Source organism: Bombina bombina, chromosome 2 (assembly GCF_027579735.1).
Source record: "Bombina bombina isolate aBomBom1 chromosome 2, aBomBom1.pri, whole genome shotgun sequence".
NCBI lineage: Eukaryota > Metazoa > Chordata > Amphibia > Anura > Bombinatoridae > Bombina > Bombina bombina.
Genome location: NC_069500.1, coordinates 1,273,428,995 through 1,273,451,684, shown reverse-complemented (window position 1 = coordinate 1,273,451,684; position 22,690 = coordinate 1,273,428,995). Strand labels below are relative to the sequence as shown.

Sequence of the window (22,690 nt, the reverse complement as noted above, 5' to 3'; positions counted from 1 at the left end):
CATGATATAGGAATTTTAAATAACCAATGCACACAATACAGCGCAGAGAGAGGACGTCATAGTAAACGTTTCAAAAGGAGGGCGACACAGCAAACGTGCTTGAGAGTAAAAATAAATAAATAAAACCTTCAGGAAGAGCGTCTGAAAAAGTAAGTACAGCAGATTTTTCTCGATTCAGATAGAGCATGCAATTTTAAATAACTTTCTAATTTACTTAGAATATTTTTTCTTTGTTCTCTTGGTTTCTTTTGTTGAAAAGCAGGGATAGATGCTTAAGAGCCGACCCATTTCTGGAGCACTATTTGGCAGCATTTTTGCAATAATGTTACCCATTTGCAAGAGCTCTAGATGGCAGCACTATTTCCTGCCATGTAGTGCGCCAGATGCCTACCTAGGTATCTCCTCCTCAACACAGAATATCATGGGAATGAAGCAAATTTGATAAGTAAATTTGAAAGTTTTTTTTTTTAAATAGTATGCTCTGTGTGAATAACAAATGAACATTTTTGGATTTCATATTCCTTTAATGAGGGAGTAAAGGTGGAATGTCCTTTCCTGTTCTGGAGGAAAGATAGGAGCCAACAATCAGGGAATCCTCAGGACTTCCAGTTGCTAACCCATGAGTTAGCACATCAGTTGTATGCACATTACAAAGTATAGTTTTAACAAAACTTTGGTACTAGAGCACCAGCAAACGTATCTCTCCTCTTACCTTGGTTATGTAATATAATCTGGTTTTAATAAAACAATTAAATGGTATTGTCCCAGAGGATCAGAAGTTGGTGTATCACACCGAGTGCTTCTGGAGACCAGGGAACACAGTCAAGTTAGGCATCTGGGAAGTCCTAGCTTGCACTTATAAGCACCTGGAGGTGCTCTACATTAGTGAGTGATACCTTTCACTCTTACTTACAGTTAATCGTTTTAGAAGACATCAAACCATGTGGTGCCCTTGGATAAGTTTGCCGTTTTATAGTATAGATTAAATCTGGAAGGAGGTAACACTAGAGATAAGTCTGACATCCTGTTTGCACAAAGAAGCAAGGATTGTCTGGATCTGAAGACCACTTTAAAAATGGGAATTGTCCTGGTCAGCTATTTTAAAGCCTTTAGATAAAGTGATCACAAGAAATTAACCACTGGCACAAACAACTAGAACGTTTATTTGCAGAATATCAGCTCCATTTTCTAAACTGGTTATTTCTTATAAATCAAAGCTCAGTGAATTGAACATTAATATAATGTTTAATTACAATTTTACAGAGTTGTTGCTAGAACACTTTTTTTCTCCACCTTTCATAAATATATCAGGAGTCTAAACTTTCCTCTGTCACATCAGCTGAACTTGTTTGCACATCAGCTATAGAATGATTTAGTTCTTCATCTTCCGCTGTCACATCCTGGGATTGCGACTCATCCTCTTCTTCCTCCTCATTTTCTGCATCATCTTCATCCATCTCAAACACTCTAATATGTCGTAGGTTGGAACTCAGCTAATGTAAAAAAATGTTTGTGTGAATAAAAATAAAACGTGATAAGTGTTTTTTGTTGTTGCAAATAACTGCTGTGAATGAGATCACTTTGTTACCTATGTGTACATGTAATGCTAATAGAACAAAAAGAATTTCCCATATTTTAAAAATGTTAACCTACTTTGGTTATGATGATCACTAATGAGTCAACGATTTTCCTGCTGTGGAACAAACAGATCAGCTTTGGAATGTATAACGAATCTGCGTTCAGATTTGGAATGTAAAATGCATCAGTCAATGCTGTTTAAGTGTGAAGCAATGCTTCCTCATAGGTCTACTTAGATCAGTGCATCTCAACTCCAGTCCTCATGCATCTTCAGACTTGACATATTTTCCCTCCTAAGGTGGTCAGGAAGAGACATCTATTAAATATGACCTGCACAATTCCTTGTGGACTGGAGTTGAGAAGGGCTGACTAATGATACCTTTATGTCCTCCAATAAACAAATAGAATATGGTTGCTATTAAACGTGAGCAATTGGTTATTAGTTTGTTAGGCAAATCCCAAAAATGACCACAGTTTGCGACATTCAGCTTTTTCCAGTGCCGGATTTATTATGAAAAGCGCAACACAAATATCTGGATAAACACAGATATCTGTGTGTTTTGCACTTTTGCCTTTATAAATCTGGCACTAAAACGAGATGAATAAAGCAAGCGGCGGCCATTTTCTGGATTTATTCAACCAACTAATAACAAATTGCTATGATGTTAAATGGCCATACATATACCCACCACACAGGCTACTTTGCGTATTCCGTTCACAGAGACGTAATGTGCTTTCATGTTTTCAAGCACCCTCCACTGGCTCTCCAAATAAACAGTACGTGTGGGTATGTCTCTGCACTGCTCTTCTAGGCTGCAGAAGGGGAGCAAGAGTAAACATTAACTAGAGACAAAGTATCCAGTTTTGTGTTTTACCAAACCAAATATATTAAAAAGAATATACTTAACTAGAACATATTTGTGTTGAAAATCTAAGAGAATAATTAAAAGAAATTTCTGATCATCACCACAATAGCTCTTCATTGGCCGCAAAATATCCATTTTTATTTCATAAAATTCAAGTAACAAACAGAAGAGATTTCAGCTTGATTGAGAAAAGGAAAAGGGAGTCATTTTTAATAGGCTGTTCTGATACAGGACCTCTGTTATTATAGGCCAAAAATTAGATACTTCCAAAGTTTCTTATTAAAATTGAATATAAATAAGTAGACTCAGAAGTCCACCTTACCTACTCCAATGTTTGTTAACAAATTAATTTATTTTTCAAACCCAAAGGAAATACAGACATGGTGCGTTTTATACTTGGGTAAAAATGTCAGTGTCCCTACATTCCTTCGTAGTGGGAGGACTTAAAGATTAGATACATTGAAGGACGCCAACTTTACCTGTGTTTTTAACTGAAAAGTTATTGAACAATGTGAAGTCTGACTCAAGAACTACAAGCATTGCAGTTCAAGACAAGAACAAGACCATCAGTCAAATCAGAGGTGGCAGTAGCACGATCAATGGTGGTCTCCCATTTGAGAGCAGCAATGCTTTCAATCCCTCTGCAGGGGTTAAACACTCAGAGCATGTCATTTTAAGGCACTTTTAAAATCACTTCTATTTTTAAATGTGCTTTGTACTCTTGGTATCCGTTGTTGAAAATAAATATGCATAAAACCTACACTAGTGGGAGCTAGCTGCTGATTGGTGCTTGCACACACTTGTCTCTTGTGATTGGCTACCTAGATGTGTTCAGCTAGTTGCCAGTAGTGCAATGTTGTTCCTTCAGCAAAGGATAACAAGAGAATGAAGCATATGATAATAAAAGTACATTTAAAAGTTGTTTAAAATTGTATGTTCTATCATGAATGACATTTTTGGGGTTCCCTGTCCCTTTAAGTTGCTCAATCAAGACTCCACTTATAATCAACCACCTATGGCCAAAGAGAATGTTCTCAAAATTGCAAACAATTAATGGCACTTGAAGACATATTGCTTACCCAAATGTAGGAGGGAAACAGTATGTAAAAATGTAGTAAAAAGGTGATTATGTTATGTCTCTCACCTTTTACTAGCATCCCAGCTGAATTGATTTTCTTGTTCATCACAAAATGCCAGTGACAATGGCAGCTGGGCCAAAATCCGATCTTTCCCCTCCTGTTCAGAATTCTCCTTTAGTACTATGGTGACAATATCATCTTCATAGAAATGGGCATCCAGGCAGCTGTACCAACTGAATGAAAAACCACATAAAAGGTGTTCAAGCTTGAGGAACCCCATAAAATTTCCCATATTCTCAATATATTGTTATCGTATAACAGTCATGGCGAACCTTGGCACTCCAGAGGTTTCACAACTACATTTCCCATGATGCTTAGGCGCTCTGAAGTCCAGTGGAGCATCATTGGAAACATATGGAGTGCCAATGTTCGCCATCGCTGTCCTACAACATTCAGTGATAGCATTCACTAAGAAACAACTGTGTCCAAGAACCCTGCTTTTTTTGTAGTCACAGGTTTGTAGACAATGTAGAAAAAGGGGTTTTAGTGTGATAATAGACACCAGGAAAAACAATATTTCAACAAATAAGTACAGTATTTATTCCCTTTCCAACCCACTATGCCAATTCACCAAGAGATTTCAGAATAGTGGTTTTGCTGCCCATGAACCTAAAGCAGATGCTTACCTTGCCCAATATGAAAGTATGTGCTGCCCTTGAAGTAATTAAAGCAAGCACAGTACCATTTCAGTGTGATAAGTTATTGTGAGATAAACACAGGGCATATAATTTAAAAAAAAAAAAAAAAATCCTCTTGCCTGCTGGACGAGTTACGGCAAAAACTTAGATCACAAGAAACGTTAATCATCTGTGCTTGTCTGCATTTGTGTATTAAATTTATATTAAATAAAGGGCAAAAAAAAAATTGTAACATTCAAATTTATTTAAAAAGGTTTATCCCCGTGTCATCATCAAGCACCCTTTGAATAGTCTCTCTCACTTTTCTTTTTCATATTACCTGCCCTTTTCTTCTTTTCAGAGTCATATACTTTCCTATTTTTTGTCAACGGTTCACTGGCATTAAGATATTGCCACTACAGTGAAACTAAAGCTAAACATTGGCACTTGAAACAGACGCATTGTCAGTAATCTAGCAACATGTAACTCGCCCGCATGGAAGTTCAATCGTATTTAGCGACTGGACTGGTCTTTTCATATAATGTGTACACACAAATACATACATACTGAAGTATAGTCAAACGTTTACACCACCTCCAGAGCTTTTAGAACAATTGATGCATGGAACTACTGTTCTCACTATTAACTCCAGTACCTTGTCTGATAGTGTTCTGACTTCTCAAGGCTAGCTCGGTTTGTTTTTTTATTAGTTTCGTTAATAAATGTTTTCACAATACATATTACAGCTTGCTAATACACATTATCAGCAACAAAAAATGAAAACAGTGGATCAATCAACATTTGTTCCCAAAATGCAAACTTGATGTACAAAACTCTTTTTGTGATTATTACAATTGTAGTTAAATGACGTTTTCCTTGTACAATTAGACAACTTTTGAGTTATACCAAAGTTGTCAAAATATAATGTATTCATTTTCACTGCACGACAAATTATAAGTTAATCGTGTATTAAAAACTACTAACAATAGTGATTTCCAAAAAAATCTTAAATAATTCTCTCTCCTCTAACTCCTTACTCATCCGCAAATACCCATTGTAATCTAGTTCTATATTCCATCATTAATGTGGTATTAAAAAAAAAAAGGATATATAACCTGCGTTTGGAAGCCTCTTTCCTGAGATAAAATAAATTGTTCCCATTTCTGTATAAAACTTCTTATTTGACCTTCTATATGTGTAAGAGAGCATCCACCTGTTCTTTTATAATCTGATTATGAAGGTCAGAAATCAAATTCCCTAGCAATGGCCCTCTCCGACACTTTCATAATTTTAATATGATTTTTCGCCCAGCCAAAATTGTCATGTTTATGAATCTAGTATTTTCTTTATACTTAAAGCCGTCTAATAAGAAAAACATAATTTATGTAAGAACTTACCTGATAAATTCATTTCTTTCATATTAGCAAGAGTCCATGAGCTAGTGACGTATGGGATATACATTCCTACCAGGAGGGGCAAAGTTTCCCAAACCTCAAAATGCCTATAAATACACCCCTCACCACACCCACAAATCAGTTTAACGCATAGCCAAGAAGTGGGGTGATAAGAAAAAAGTGCGAAAGCATAAAAAATAAGGAATTGGAATAATTGTGCTTTATACAAAAAAATTATAACCACCACAAAAAGGGTGGGCCTCATGGACTCTTGCTAATATGAAAGAAATGAATTTATCAGGTAAGTTCTTACATAAATTATGTTTTCTTTCATGTAATTAGCAAGAGTCCATGAGCTAGTGACGTATGGGATAATGACTACCCAAGATGTGGATCTTCCACGCAAGAGTCACTAGAGAGGGAGGGATAAAATAAAGACAGCCAATTCCGCTGAAAATAATCCACACCCAAAATAAAGTTTAAATCTTATAATGAAAAAAACTGAAATTATAAGCAGAAGAATCAAACTGAAACAGCTGCCTGAAGTACTTTTCTACCAAAAACTGCTTCAGAAGAAGAAAACACATCAAAATGGTAGAATTTAGTAAAAGTATGCAAAGAAGACCAAGTTGCTGCTTTGCAAATCTGATCAACCGAAGCTTCATTCCTAAACGCCCAGGAAGTAGAAACTGACCTAGTAGAATTAGCTGTAATCCTTTGAGGCGGAGTTTTACCCGACTCGACATAAGCATGATGAATTAAAGATTTCAACCAAGATGCCAAAGAAATGGCAGAGGCCTTCTGACCTTTCCTAGAACCGGAAAAGATAACAAAAAGACTAGAAGTCTTTCGGAAAGTCTTAGTAGCTTCAACATAATATTTCAAAGCTCTAACTACATCCAAAGAATGCAATGATCTCTCCTTAGAATTCTTAGGATTAGGACATAATGAAGGAACCACAATTTCTCTACTAATGTTGTTAGAATTCACAACCTTAGGTAAAAATTTAAAAGAAGTTCGCAACACCGCCTTATCCTGATGAAAAATCAGAAAAGGAGACTCACAAGAAAACAGAATTTATGCTTACCTGATAAATTACTTTCTCCAACGGTGTGTCCGGTCCACGGCGTCATCCATTACTTGTGGGAAATATTCTCCCCCACAGGGAAAGGCAAGGAGAGCACACAGCAAGAGCTGTCCATATAGCTCCCCCTCTGGCTCCGCCCCCCAGTCATTCGACCGACGGTTAGGAGAAAAAGGAGAAACTATAGGGTGCCGTGGTGACTGTAGTGTATAAAGAAATTTTTTTCAACCTGATTAAAAAACCAGGGCGGGCCGTGGACCGGACACACCGTTGGAGAAAGTAATTTATCAGGTAAGCATAAATTCTGTTTTCTCCAACATTGGTGTGTCCGGTCCACGGCGTCATCCATTACTTGTGGGAACCAATACCAAAGCTTTAGGACACGGATGAAGGGAGGGAGCAAATCAGGTTACCTAAACGGAAGGCACCACGGCTTGCAAAACCTTTCTCCCAAAAATAGCCTCCGAAGAAGCAAAAGTATCAAATTTGTAGAATTTGGCAAAAGTGTGCAGAGAAGACCAAGTTGCTGCCTTACATATCTGGTCAACAGAAGCCTCGTTCTTGTAGGCCCATGTAGAAGCCACAGCCCTAGTAGAGTGAGCTGTGATACGGTCAGGAGGCTGCCGTCCGGCAGTCTCATAAGCCAAGCGGATAATGCTTTTCAGCCAGAAAGAGAGAGAGGTAGCAGTAGCTTTTTGACCTCTCCTCTTACCAGAGTAAACGACAAACAAAGATGAGGTTTGTCTAAAATCTTTTGTTGCTTCTAAATAGAACTTTAAAGCACGAACAACATCTAAATTGTGTAATAAACGTTCCTTCTTTGAAACTGGATTCGGACACAAAGAAGGAACAACTATTTCCTGGTTGATGTTCTTGTTGGAAACAACTTTTGGAAGAAAACCAGGCTTAGTACGCAAAACAACCTTATCTGAATGAAAAACCAGATATGGTGGATTACACTGCAAAGCAGATAATTCAGAAACTCTTCTAGCAGAAGAAATAGCAACCAAAAACAGAACTTTCCAAGATAATAACTTAATATCTATGGAATGTAAAGGTTCAAACGGAACCCCTTGAAGAACTGAAAGAACTAAATTTAGACTCCAAGGAGGAGTCATGGGTCTGTAAACAGGCTTGATTCTAACCAAAGCCTGAACAAAAGCTTGTACATCTGGCAAAGCTGCCAGTCGTTTGTGCAACAAGACGGATAATGCAGAAATCTGTCCTTTTAGAGAACTAGCTGACAACCCTTTATCCAAACCTTCTTGGAGAAAGGAGAGAATCTTTGGAATTTTAATCTTACTACAGGAGAATCCTTTGGATTCACACCAACAGATATATCTTTTCCATATTTTATGGTAAATCTTTCTAGTCACAGGTTTTCTGGCTTGGACCAGAGTATCTATTACAGAATTTGAAAACCCACGCTTGGATAAAATCAAGCGTTCAATTTCCAAGCAGTCAGCTGCAGAGAAACTAGATTTGGATGTTCAAATGGACCTTGTACTAGAAGATCCTGTCTCAAAGGTAGCTTCCATGGTGGAGCCGATGATATATTCACCAGGTCTGCATACCAAGTCCTGCGTGGCCACGCAGGAGCTATCAGAATCACTGAGGCCTTCTCCTGTTTGATCCTGGCTATGAGCCTGGGAAGGAGAGGAAACGGTGGAAACACATATGCTAGGTTGAACGACCAAGGCGCCACTAATGCATCCACTAGAGTCGCCTTGGGATCCCTGGATCTGGACCCGTAGCAAGGTATCTTGAAGTTCTGACGGGACGCCATTAGATCCATGTCTGGAATGCCCCATAATTGGGTTAACTGAGCAAAGACCTCCGGATGGAGTTCCCACTCCCCCGGATGGAAAGTCTGACGACTCAAATAGTCCGCCTCCCAGTTGTCTACTCCTGGGATGTGAATAGCAGATAGATGGCAGGAGTGATTCTCTGCCCATTGGATTATCTTGGTTACTTCCTTCATCGCTAGGGAACTCTTTGTTCCCCCCTGATGATTGATGTACGCAACAGTCGTTATGTTGTCCGACTGAAATCTTATGAACCTGGCTTCCGCTAGCTGAGGCCAAGCCAGGAGCGCATTGAATATAGCTCTTAGTTCCAAAATGTTTATCGGGAGAAGCGACTCTTCCCGCGACCATAGGCCCTGAGCTTTCAGGGAGTCCCAGACCGCGCCCCACCCCAAGAGGCTGGCGTCGGTCGTGACGATGACCCACTCCGGTCTGCGGAAACTCATTCCCTGAGACAGGTGATCCTGGGTCAACCACCAGAGAAGTGAGTCCCTGGTTACCTGATCTACTTGAATTTGGGGAGACAAGTCTGTATAGTCCCCATTCCACTGACTGAGCATGCATAGCTGTAATGGTCTTAGATGAATTCGAGCAAAAGGAACCACATCCATTGCTGCGACCATTAGTCCTATTACTTCCATGCATTGAGCTATGGAGGGTTGAGGAATAGAATGAAGAACTCGACAAGCTTTTAGAAGCTTTGCCTTTCTGACTTCTGTGAGAAAGATCTTCATTTCCATAGAATCTATTATTGTTCCCAGAAAAGGAACCCTTGTGGACGGTGACAGTGAACTTTTTTCTATGTTCACCTTCCACCCGTGAGATCTGAGAAAGGCCAACACAATGTCTGTATGAGCCCTCGCTTTGGAAAGGGACGACGCTTGGATTAGGATGTCGTCTAGATAAGGTGCTACAGCGATGCCCCTCGGCCTTAAGACCGCTAGAAGGGACCCTAGCACCTTTGTGAAAATTCTGGGAGCGGTGGCTAAACCGAATGGAAGAGCCACAAACTGGTAATGTTTGTCCAGAAAGGCGAACCTCAGGAACTGATGATAAGATTTGTGGATTGGGATATGCAGATACGCATCCTTTAGATCCACGGTAGTGAAAAATTGACCCTGCTGGATTGTTGGTAAGATTGTCCGAATGGTTTCCATCTTGAAGGATGGAACTCTGAGGAACTTGTTTAATATCTTTAAATCCAGAATTGGCCTGAAAGTTCCCTCTTTTTTGGGAACCACAAACAGGTTTGAGTAAAAACCTAGACCTTGTTCCCCGGAGGGGACTGGGTTTATCACTCCCATCTTTGATAGGTCTCTTACACAATGTAAGAATGCCTGTTTCTTTATCTGGTCTGAAGATAAGCGAGACAAGTGGAACCTTCCCTTTGGAGGAAGTCCCTTGAATTCTAACAGGTTATCTGATGGAACAGACATGTTAAACAGATTTAGGCAGGCAAACAATGCAATAAAAACGATTTTAAACAAAAACGTTACTGTCTCTTTAAATAATAAAATGACATTTATTTCTGAATGTTCAAAAAACTATGAAGGCAATATCCGATTTTTCTGAAATTTGGACCCCAGTGTCTTAATGCTTAGAAAGTATTGCACAGCAAATATGGAGACTCTAGCTCTTAAAACAAGCAAACCGGAGCTAATTGTTGGATTTAACCGTTTTTATACACTACAATCCCTGCTACAGCCTTGTTGCAGCTTTTTACCTTCCTTAGGGGTCACCATTCACAGAAAAAAGCCTTTTGGAGTCACTTTCTGAGCCACAGGACCCTATCTGCATGCACTGCCTTGTAAATCAACTGTGCAGCTGAAGCACCAAAATGAGGCTTCCTCCCTCAGCACACTAGAGTGAAGGGGCCTTCCTGACTAGATTTAGGTGTCTAAAAACAAGCCAGATCAATAAAAAACGTTCCCCAGTGTATGTGAGCTTATAAAATATTTCAAATGGTATCATATTGTAATAAAAACCAATCGATTTTGCCCCTAACAGTGTCTACCAGCATAAAAAACAAAAAGGGGAAGCCTGTTATCTTTTTTGCTGAGGTGAAAGAAAAATGGCTTACCTTTTCCCCTGAGGGGAAATATGACTGTCATCTAGCATTAGCCTGTGTTGTTAGAAGGAGACCAGTCATACCTGAAACAGATGAGTCTGCAAACTGTTACCCCCAACTGAAGTTCTCTTGTTTCAACAGTCCTGCGTGATAACAGTAATGGATTTTAGTTACTGTCTGCTAAAATCATAGCCCTCTTAAACAGAAATCTTCATCACTTTTCTGTTATAGAGTAAATAGTACAAGCCAGCACTATTTTAAAATAACAAACTCTTGATAGAAGAATAAAAAACTACAACTAACACCACAAACTCCTCGCCATCCCCGTGGTAGATGCTCCTTGTTCAGAGCGGCAAGGAGAATGACTGGGGGGCGGAGCCAGAGGGGGAGCTATATGGACAGCTCTTGCTGTGTGCTCTCCTTGCCTTTCCCTGTGGGGGAGAATATTTCCCACAAGTAATGGATGACGCCGTGGACCGGACACACCAATGTTGGAGAAAGAGCAGATAATTCAGAAACTCTTCTAGCAGAAGAGATGGCCAAAAGAAACAAAACTTTCCAAGAAAGTAATTTAATGTCCAATGAATGCATAGGTTCAAACGGAGGAGCTTGAAGAGCCCCCAGAACCAAATTCAAACTCCAAGGAGGAGAAATTGACTTAATGACAGGTTTTATATGAACCAAAGCTTGTACAAAACAATGAATATCAGGAAGATTAGCAATCTTTCTGTGAAAAAGAACAGAAAGAGCAGAGATTTGTCCTTTCAAGAAACTTGCAGACAAACCCTTATCCAAACCATCCTGAAGAAACTGTAAAATTCTCGGAATTCTGAAAGAATGCCAGGAAAAATGATGAGAAAGACACCAAGAAATGTAAGTCTTCCAGACTCTATAATATATCTTCCTAGATACGGATTTACGAGCCTGTAACATAGTATTAATCACAGAGTCAGAGAAACCTCTTTGACTAAGAATCAAGCGTTCAATCTCCATACCGTTAAATTTAAGGATTTGAGATCCTGATGGAAAAAAGGACCTTGCAACAGAAGGTCTGGTCTTAACGGAAGAGTCCACGGTTGGCAAGAGGCCATCCGGACAAGATCCGCATACCAAAACCTGTGAGGCAATGCTGGAGCCACCAGCAGAACAAACGAGCATTCCTTCAGAATCTTGGAGATTACTCTTGGAAGAAGAACTAGAGGCGGAAAGATATAGGCAGGATGATACTTCCAAGGAAGTGACAATGCATCCACTGCTTCCGCTTGAGGATCCCTGGATCTGGACAGATACCTGGGAAGTTTCTTGTTTAGATGAGAGGCCATCAGATCTATTTCTGGAAGTCCCCACATTTGAACAATCTGAAGAAATACCTCTGGGTGAAGAGACCATTCGCCCGGATGTAACGTTTGGCGACTGAGATAATCCGCTTCCCAATTGTCTATACCTGGAATATGAACCGCAGAAACTAGACAGGAGCTGGATTCCGCCCAAACCAGTATTCGAGATACTTCTTTCATAGCCAGAGGACTGTGAGTCCCTCCTTGATGATTGATGTATGCCACAGTTGTGACATTGTCTGTCTGAAAACAAATGAACGATTCTCTCTTCAGAAGAGGCCAAAACTGAAGAGCTCTGAAAATTGCACGGAGTTCCAAAATATTGATTGGCAATCTCACCTCCTGAGATTCCCAAACCCCTTGTGCTGTCAGAGACCCCCAAACAGCTCCCCAACCTGTCAGACTTGCATCTGTTGAAATTATAGTCCAGGTCGGAAGAACAAAAGAAGCCCCCTGAACTAAACGATGGTGATCTGTCCACCACGTCAGAGAGTGTCGTACAATCGGTTTTAAAGATATTAATTGAGATATCTTTGTGTAATCCCTGCACCACTGGTTCAGCATACAGAGCTGAAGAGGTCGCATGTGAAAACGAGCAAAGGGGATCGCGTCCGATGCAGCAGTCATAAGACCTAGAATTTCCATGCATAAGGCTACCGAAGGGAATGATTGTGATTGAAGGTTTCGACAAGCTGAGATCAATTTTAGACGTCTCTTGTCTGTCAGAGACAGAGTCATGGACGCTGAATCTATCTGGAAACCTAAAAAGGTTACCCTTGTCTGAGGAATCAATGAACTTTTCGGTAAATTGATCCTCCAACCATGATCTTGAAGAAACAACACAAGTCGATTCGTATGAGATTCTGCTAAATGTGAAGACTGAGCAAGTACCAAGATATCGTCCAAATAAGGAAATACCACAATACCCTGTTCTCTGATTACAGACAGAAGGGCACCGAGAACCTTTGTAAAAATTCTTGGAGCTGTTGCTAGGCCAAACGGCAGAGCCACAAACTGGTAATGCTTGTCTAGGAAAGAGAATCTCAGAAACTGATAGTGATCTGGATGAATCGGAATATGCAGATATGCATCCTGTAACTCTATTGTGGACATATAATGCCCTTGCTGAACAAAAGGCAGGATAGTCCTTATAGTTACCATTTTGAATGTTGGTATCCTTACATAACGATTCAATAATTTTAGATCCAGAACTGGTCTGAAGGAATTCTCCTTCTTTGGTACAATGAAGAGATTTGAATAAAACCCCAGTCCCTGTTCCAGAACTGGAACTGGCATAATTACTCCAGCCAACTCTAGATCTGAAACACATTTCAGAAATGCTTGAGCCTTCGCTGGATTTACTGGGACACGGGAAAGAAAAAATCTCTTTGCAGGAGGCCTTATTTTGAAGCCAATTCTGTACCCTTCTGAAACAATGCTTTGAATCCAAAGATTGTGAATTGAATTGATCCAAATTTCTTTGAAAAATCGTAATCTGCCCCCTACCAGCTGGGCTGGAATGAGGGCCGCACCTTCATGAGGACTTGGGAGCTGGCTTAGGTTTTCTAAAAGGCTTGGATTTATTCCAGACTGGAGATGATTTCCAAACTGACACCGCTCCTGTGGATGAAGGATCAGGCTTTTGTTCCTTATTGTGACGAAAGGAACGAAAACGATTATTAGACCTAAATTTACCTTTAGATTTTTTATCCTGTGGTAAAAAAGTTCCTTTCCCTCCAGTAACAGTTGAAATAATAGAATCCAACTGAGAACCAAATAATTTATTACCCTGGAAAGAAAGGGAAAGCAAAGTTGACTTGGAAGACATATCAGCATTCCAAGTTTTAAGCCATAAAGCTCTTCTAGCTAAAATAGCTAGAGACATATACCTGACATCAACTCTAATGATATCAAAAGATGGCATCACAAATAAAGTTATTAGCATGTTGAAGAAGATTAACAATGCTATGAGAATTATGATCTGTTACTTGTTGCGCTAAAGCTTCTAACCAAAAAGATGAAGCTGCAGCAATATCCGCTAAAGATACAGCAGGTCTAAGAAGATTACCGGAACATAAGTAAGCTTTTCTTAGAAAGGATTCAATCTTCCTATCTAAAGGATCCTTAAAGGAAGTACTATCTGCCGTAGGAATAGTAGTACGTTTAGCAAGAGTAGAGACAGCCCCATCAACCTTAGGGATTTTGTCCCAAAATTCTAATCTGTCAGATGGCACAGGATATAATTGCTTAAAACGTTTAGAAGGAGTAAATGAATTACCCAAATTATTCCATTCCCTGGAGATTACTTCAGAAATAGCATCAGGGACAGGAAAAACCTCTGGAATAACTACAGGAGTTTTAAAAACCTTATTTAAACGTTTAGATTTAGTATCAAGAGGACCAGAATCCTCTATTTCTAATGCAATTAAGACCTCTTTAAGTAAATAAATTCCATTTTGAATAAATATGAAGATTTATCAGCATCAACCTCTGAAACAGAATCCTCTGAACCAGAGGAACCACTATCAGAATCAGAATGATGATGTTCATTTAAAAATTCATCTGAAAAATGAGAAGTTTTAAAAGACCTTTTACGTTTACTAGAAGGGGGAATAACAGACATAGCCTTCTTAATGGATTTAGAAACAAAATCTCTTATGTTAACAGGAACACTCTGAGTATTAGATGTTGACGGAACCGCAACAGGTAATGTAACATTACTAAAGGAAATATTATCTGCATTAACAAGTTTGTCATGACATTCATTACAAACAACAGCTGGAGGAACAGATACCACAAGTTTACAACAGATACACTTAACTTTGGTAGATCCAGCACCAGGCAGCGTTTTTCCAGAAGTATCTTCTGCCTCAGTGTCAATCTGGGACATCTTGCAATATGTAATAGAAAAAACAACATATAAAGCAAAATTGATCAAATTCCTTAAATGACAGTTTCAGGAATGGGAAAAAATGCCAGTGAACAAGCTTCTAGCAACCAGAAGCAATAAATAATGAGACTTAAATAATGTGGAGACAAAAGTGACGCCCATATTTTTTAGCGCCAAAAAAAGACGCCCACATTATTTGGCGCCTAAATGCTTTTGGCGCCAAAAATGACGCCACATCCGGAACGCCGACACTTTTGGCGCAAAAAAACGTCAAAAATGACGCAACTTCCGGCGACACGTATGACGCCGGAAACAGAAAAAAAAAAAATTTGATTTATTCATATGCATTATCCCAAATATGAAACTGACTGTCTGAAATAAGGAACGTTGAACATCCTGAGTCAAGGCAAATAAATGTTTGAATACATATATTTAGAACTTTATATAAAAGTGCCCAACCATAGCTTAGAGTGTCACAGAAAATAAGACTTACTTACCCCAGGACACTCATCTACATGTAGTAGAAAGCCAAACCAGTACTGAAACAAGAATCAGTAGAGGTAATGGTATATATAAGAGTATATCGTCGATCTGAAAAGTGAGGTAAGAGATGAATCTCTACGACCGATAACAGAGAACCTATGAAATAGACCCCGTAGAAGGAGATCATTGAATTCAAATAGGCAATACTCTCCTCACATCCCTCTGACATTCACTGCACGCTGAGAGGAAAACCGGACTCCAACCTGCTGCGGAGCGCATATCAACGTAGAATCTAGCACAAACTTACTTCACCACCTCCATAGGAGGCAAAGTTTGTAAAACTGATTTGTGGGTGTGGTGAGGGGTGTATTTATAGGCATTTTAAGGTTTGGGAAACTTTGCCCCTCCTGGTAGGAATGTATATCCCATACGTCACTAGCTCATGGACTCTTGCTAATTACATGAAAGAAATAATGTTTTGGACTTTAAGATGTACTCTTATCTGATATAACCTACAAAGCCAATTAGAAGCTTTATACCAGAATTTTCTAATTTTATGACAATACCAGAAGCAATGTAATATATTTGCGTTCCTTGCTCCACATTTATTACACAAGATTTCTCTTATTCTAATGATTTTAGTCACCCTATCTGATGTTAAATAAGTCATATGAATAATTTGAATTTGTGCTTCCTGATAATACATCACTAAAGAGGTCTTAATTCAGTGCTCGACAAATCTGTCAGCCAGTAAGAATATTTAAGAGCCAGAAATATTTTTAGGAGCCAGATAGTGGTATTTGTATATAGATCTATGGAGAATAACCCAAAAAGTTAGGAGCCACCGAGCCACTGGCTCCTAGAATTTTACCCCTGGATCCTAACTTTTTGGGTTATACTCTATAGATCTATATACAAATACCTCCCTGGCTCCTGGGTTTGTCGAGCCCTGTCTTAATTAATACTTTTGGTTGTTATATTATCTGCAAGATTGATGTACAACTAGTCCTCCCATTTATTTTTGCTTCTTAAAGTTATTTTAGCACTTTTCTTAAACATTATATACTTATACAAAGAGGATGTAGAGAAGACTCTCCCCTAAATTAGGAGTGAAACCTATCCAAAAATTCAGAGCTCCAATTATATCCAAATAGTTCAATTAGATCCATAGTATAACTTATTTGATAATACCAAATAAATTATTATTAGGAATCATAAGTTCCCTTTTAACTTGTTGTTCAAGCTCCAATTTTGCCCATTCTCAAAAACATAAATTATGCTTACTTGATAATTTTCTTTTCTTCAGATGGAAGGAGTCCACAGCTGCATTCACTACTTTTGGGAAATAAGAACCTGGCCACCAGGAGGCGGCAAAGACACCCCAGCCAAAGGCTTAAATATTCCTCCCACTTCCCTCATCCCCCAGCCATTCTGCCGAGGAACAAGGAACAGTAGAAGAAACAACAGGGTGAAAAGGTGCCAGAAGAACAAAAATCACAGCCGCCCCCATAAAAACACGGGCGGGGGAGCTGTGGACTCTTTCCATCTGAAGAACAGAAAATTATCAGGTAAGCATAATTTATGTTTTTCTTCATAAATGGAAAGAGTCCACAGTTGAATTCATTACTTTTGGGAAAACAATACCCAAGCTATAGAGGACCCTGAATGCTAAAACGGGGCAGGGTACAAAAGGCGGCCCATTCTGAAAGAACCAAACCTGAAACCACAACCCCAGAAAAAAAAATCTGCTTCGTCCGAAGCCAGAAAACATTTGAAAAAGAAAACATGGCCCCAAGGACACTGAACCACAGATAGTCCACAAGCCGAACTAGAGCCCGCAAACTGACACAACTGAGCCAACACTCCTCCAGAAGATACCATCGCCCAAAGGACGAACCTCAACCACATACCCATTCATAGAAAGGGAGACAAAGGAAAACTCCCAAAAGGAGAGGATATGGAGGAATAACACCTTAACAGGGCGCATTAAAATCCAAATAAAAGTGGAACTCAAAAAGCGAACCACGCTCACAGGGACCCCAAGGTTTCCTGAAACAAGGGAAGGCAACGCCCAGACCCCGACAGCACTGAACCACAAGGTTGGATCGGGAAACAGAACAGAGAAGCAAACTTCTCTAGAAAAAAAATCAGAGCAATTGCCTCGAATGACTGAAACCAAAGTCCCAAGTCGCCAGGAACTCAAAATATCAAGATATTCTCACCAACATGTGCGATAACCCCAGAGAAGCAGCCTCTGAGCACCAAACGCAGCAGTCATACCAAGATGACTGGAAAAAAAGAAGTAAAAAGTAGCTGAAGATAGAGTAACATCCATAAGCTAGTGGGTACACTCAGGATATCCAAGGCCGCAAGGCCAACACATGTAGCCGGGCAACAAGGAGCCCAGAACCTCAAACAAAGGCTCTCCAGACCACCACAAACCGAGGAGACACGCTCATAACAGATTCTAGTCCACACCGGACCAGCCCAAGTAACAGGACTAAAATACAAGGGAACAGAAGGGCCCCAACCATCAGCCCTCATCGAAAGAAAGAGCAGAAAGGAAGATCCCCATAGAGATAGGCAGAAAATACAGAAGTCTTATGAATCTAGCCTGACACTCTATGGCAAACTCCCCATAGCACCCACAACGGGCACTCCAAAGGAGAACCTATAAAGATAAGCGGAACTATGCGGTCCAGAATGGAAACTGCAAAATCAGACAGAAAAGAACAATCCCAGAAAGAGAATCACCCTATTAACAGGACAACCTGTCCACCCTCCTACACACAGGACAGGGCAACATCTTCCAGAGAGAGGAAACCTCACCTCTAGGAAAGCAAGACAACCCACCTCAAGGGAAGGGCACAGACAAGACCGGCGCACACGCTCACAAGGCCAAGCTGGAAGTAGAGCTGAGACGAAATCATCCAGGCGCCCCTGATGAACATGAAAAAGGAACTCTTCAAAAGGAAAGCACGTACCCTCAAGAACAAGACAGGCCGCAAGGAGCCTAAGCACACAGAGACCAAGACCATAAGAAATAGTCCACGTTCCCTGGAGAATAAGGGCTTCCTGACCAGACATAGAAATATAAAAATTTCCTAAAAGAAGCCCGAGCCCCAGAATTGTGTAGACAAAAATCACCCCACGGAACACCATACCCCGTCTGAAGAAAAAACAGACTACACCGGGAAGTAAGACCAACCTGTAGACCGGTTCGAAGACTCTCACAAAAAGTCCCAACCCAAGGGGAAGAGAACACCCCGTACAAAAGTCCAACTCCAAAGAGCAATAGGGCACTCCAGAACCAAGAAGATTCTAAGCCCAACAGGCTATAATACCCACACTTCCATAACCGAAGGGAAAACATCAGGGACAAAGTCACCCAAAGAGCGAGTCAATATGGCTAGGCCTCAATCTCCAGAGTACAAACCCAGAGAACAACATCCAGGTAAGAAGAATGCATAGCATCCCAACCCCGGAAACAACCCCTAGACATAGCTAGGATAAGAGAAATAGCCAATTATCACAATAAAGAAGGCAAACCCCCAGAAAAAGGAGTATGCAAGGTCCTCCCATATGGCGACCTCAACCGCTAAGAAGAAAAATTACCCAGACCAGAGATCTCAACCCTAAGGAAGAGTCCCAAAAAAAGGAACAAGTCCGAAAGCCCTGGGAAGGGAAGACTGCCCAAAACGGCGGCAAAGAGGTCCAAAGCCTCCAATCCTCAACCCACGCGGGGAAGGAAAAACACTCAATTCCGAAGAATCGAACCTATGGAGTGTGACGGACTGAAACTCCGAGTCCGAAACAACCAGCTCGGAGCCGATGACTGAACCAGTCCCCCATGCCCCACGGATCCGCAAGTCCTCTCAGAATGCTTAGTTGAAACTTGTAAAAACAAGATAATAAACACAAACAGTAATGTAAGCACTCAGCGCTAAAACCGGACCAGCTAGGCGAAACGTAACCAAATTTAGGTCTCAAGCCATAAGGAGCTGAACCTCAGTCCTTACTTGCAAGGCTGAGACACACACCCCCAGGAAGGGAGAATAAAACGACAGAGGACTACGCGTCCCCAGAACAACTTCCGTAGCAGTAACCAGTGCGATCATGAAATCACGAGTATCGATTCCAGAAGAGAAAATACCCAAAGGAATATAAAAAAAACATGAGCTTGTAAAATCCAATAAAAGACATCCTAACCGGATTAAAAAGAAAACAAAGACAACCCGCAGGTTAACTCCCAATAACAACAGGCACACCCGCAGGACCAGCCCAACGGAACCCTGCCCGACCAAGCTCAGATAGGAAAAGATACTCAAATCAAATTATAAAAAGATTACTTCATCCCCTTATAATTAATTCTGAGAGCTATTCGGAGAGGAAGACCCAGAACCCCTATATCCATTAAGGATGGGATCCTCCAACAATGCCAGAACATGGAACCCAAACACAATCTTAAGCAGACATCTGGAAGCTGTAGATGTGCCAACGCCATAAGAATTTGGATACGGAAATGTGCCGCAACCTCCAGAGGGAACAAACCATCCTCCAGGGAAGGATAAGCATTATCTGGGTCACCCACACGTGTAGCAACAGAAAGTGGTAGGGAACTCGCCACTCGAGGGACAGAACCCCCAGAGGCGGGTGGCTCAGCGACCCCTAGATTCCCCGGTCCCGAGGAATTGGGCCCACTAGAACAGCCTTCGGAACATAACTGTCATGCGTCATCTGGGCCGGTTCGTATTCGTCACAATAAGTAGAATCTGAATCAGAGACCACTTGAATCTTAACATTAGAAACCTCCATAACTGAGAATGAATACAAAAAGGTTGGACTAAATTAGACAAATCTAAAACGGCACCTTACACCCCCAATGGCTGGGGCACTCACCACCTCCTAGCACCAGACACCAGCAGGCCAGAATATTTCCGTCGCCACGCGGTCAGGAATGCAGAACTGGAAAGGCAAAAACGTGACACGCCCGGTCACAAGATAGGCCGTAGAGTAAAAAAAAAGCGCGCCCCACGGTAAAGGTCGCGTTACTACCAAGGCCGTTATGTTCCACAAGGCCTCAAGCCAAAGTAATACTACACATAAGCAGGTTGAATCACATAAACATGATTAAAAAAAAACCATGTTCAATAACCCCGCTTAGGAGATATTAATCCTTGATTTCAAGATACAAAAAGGAGCCTCACTGAGACCCTAAGTTATAGTTAGTCCCGCAAGGTGGTAGCCTCTCGGGAAAAACATAAGTAATACAATACATTCATGAGAAAGTAAAATTAAACGATCTTACCGGAATCTACGCAGTGGAACACGGCCCTTCAAGTGTGACCAACAGAAGCGTCGCCTCTGCCATGGACTTGAGAGAAGAAAGCAGGCAGCAAAACTCGTCAACGCTGATTGCTTGCGGAGCTGAAAGACTCTTCTGACACTTCTCTGCCAACCTCCTAGGACGAAAGGCAAAGAATGACTGGGGGATGAGGGGAGTGGGAGGAGTATTTAAGCCTTTGGCTGGGGTGTCTTTGCCTCCTCCTGGTGGCCAGGTTCTTATTTCCCAAAAGTAATGAATGCAGCTGTGGACTCTTTCCATTTATGAAGAAAATGGCTTTATTGTAAATTCAGCTACAAATTGAGGGTTACCTTGTATAGGGTAGTATTCTGATATATGGAAATGGAAATCACTTAATTATACAATTCTTGCCATGCTTTATGGGTTCTTTTATAAAACAGGACCATCTTTTTACATTTTCACAAATTTTAAAGAGAGAGAAAGAACCCTTGTCTTGTACCTCTATATAATACAAATGAATCTCAAATAGAAGAATTAACAATAAGAGAGGAAGTCAGAAAATTATACGATTCTACCTTTTAATCCAAATGTATGTAATGTTGTAAACAGATAATCATAAGTAATAGAATCAAAATCCCATATAATTATGGAATCTTCAAGTTTAAAATCTTTGTCTATTGTATCTTGTACTTTTAGATAAGATAGTAATACAAAAACTTTCTGTAGATTAGATATCAATGATATACCTCTTACAAATCCTGATAGCTCTTAATGAATAATGATTGGTTATTTAGGCATTAAAAGGGACAGAAAGTCAAAATTAATCTTTCATAATTCAGATAGACCATGTAAGTTAAAAAACAAACAAAAAAACATCAAATTTACTTTGTTCTCTTGGTATACTTTTTTCAAAAGCATGCGTAGGTAGGATCAGGAGCAGAAATGCATTAATGTGAGCTAACATATTTGCTGCCCAGGGTATAGAAAGCCAGAGTAGGTTTACTCTGTTCTTTCTCTTCTACAGGTCTCTGTGAGGAGCATGTGTCCTCTCATACCTAGTGAGCTGTCAGCAGGTAAGTGCTTTTTCTTCCAGGTGGGGAGTCTATGCACTTAGAGGATCCTGCATCATTTGATTGGGACATATAATCCTGGGGATATGATTGAATGTTGGCATGGGTTACAGTATTTTTTATTACATTATCATAAGGTTTACCACCTAGAAAAATATAGCCTTACTTTGCTGTCAAATCAAGTATGTGCTAGGTACTACTGTTAAATATTTACCTTGTTTCTTGATTTTCTATAGTGCTGCAATTTGAGTTTGCGAATTCAACAGCACGAATGCCATTATTTGTAGACCTAAAATAGAAGATAAAAAAAACAGAACCAAAAGTTAGATTGGTAAAAACTTAAATTATGCTTACCTGATAATTTTCCTCTCTTCTGATGGGAAGAGTCCGCAGCTGCATTCATTACTTTTGGGAATTAAGAACCTGGCCACCAGGAGACGGCAAAGACACCCCAGCCAAAGGCTTAAATACCTCCCCTACTTCCCTCATCCCCCAGTCATTCTGCCAAGGGAACAAGAAACAGTAGGAGAAATATCAGGGTGAAAAAGGTGCCAGAAGAATAAAAACAAAAATATGGCCGCTCCATAGAAAAAACACGGGCGTGGAGCTGTGGACTCTTGCCGTCAGAAGAAAAATTATCAGGTAAGCATAATTTTAGTTTTTCTTCTTAAACAGGAAGAGTCCACAGCTACATTCATTAACTTTTGGGAAAACAATACGCAAGCTATAGAGGACACTGATTGCAAACAAAGGGCAGGCACAGAAGGCGGCACCACAGCCTCAAATTACCCAACACCGATAAAAAAAAAACCTGTAACCCTTAGACACAAGGGGCTAAAAACCTGAAAGGACCAAGTAACTGCCCCTCAGTTAACACCTGCAAGGCCATCTTAGAGACTACTCAGAATCTCTAGAATCTATTGAGCACAAAAAAACCCTGAGGGACCAAGTCCCACGAGCTTTCTGATCGCACCGAACTAACCCCTGACCCGAACGAAGAGACATACACCTACCCTCGAAGGGGAAAATGACTAAAGCAAACCCAAGCTTGCTA

General features: G+C 40.4%; 1 protein-coding gene across 3 annotated transcripts in view; it reads right to left on the bottom strand.

Annotated features, from left to right (window-relative positions):
* Window positions 1–1,150: 1,150 nt before the first annotated feature.
* Window positions 1,151–22,690, bottom strand: part of ANAPC4 (anaphase promoting complex subunit 4) — a 209,898-nt gene continuing 188,358 nt past the window's right edge. For all 3 annotated transcript variants that reach the window (XM_053704079.1, XM_053704081.1, XM_053704080.1), the window contains 4 exons: window positions 21,851–21,925; window positions 3,589–3,756; window positions 2,268–2,391; window positions 1,151–1,493 (listed from right to left, as the gene is read on the bottom strand). In XM_053704079.1, coding sequence (XP_053560054.1) covers window positions 1,308–1,493; window positions 2,268–2,391; window positions 3,589–3,756; window positions 21,851–21,925 — 553 coding nt within the window. In that variant the 3' untranslated portion in view covers window positions 1,151–1,307. The remainder of the gene's footprint in view (window positions 1,494–2,267; window positions 2,392–3,588; window positions 3,757–21,850; window positions 21,926–22,690) is intronic.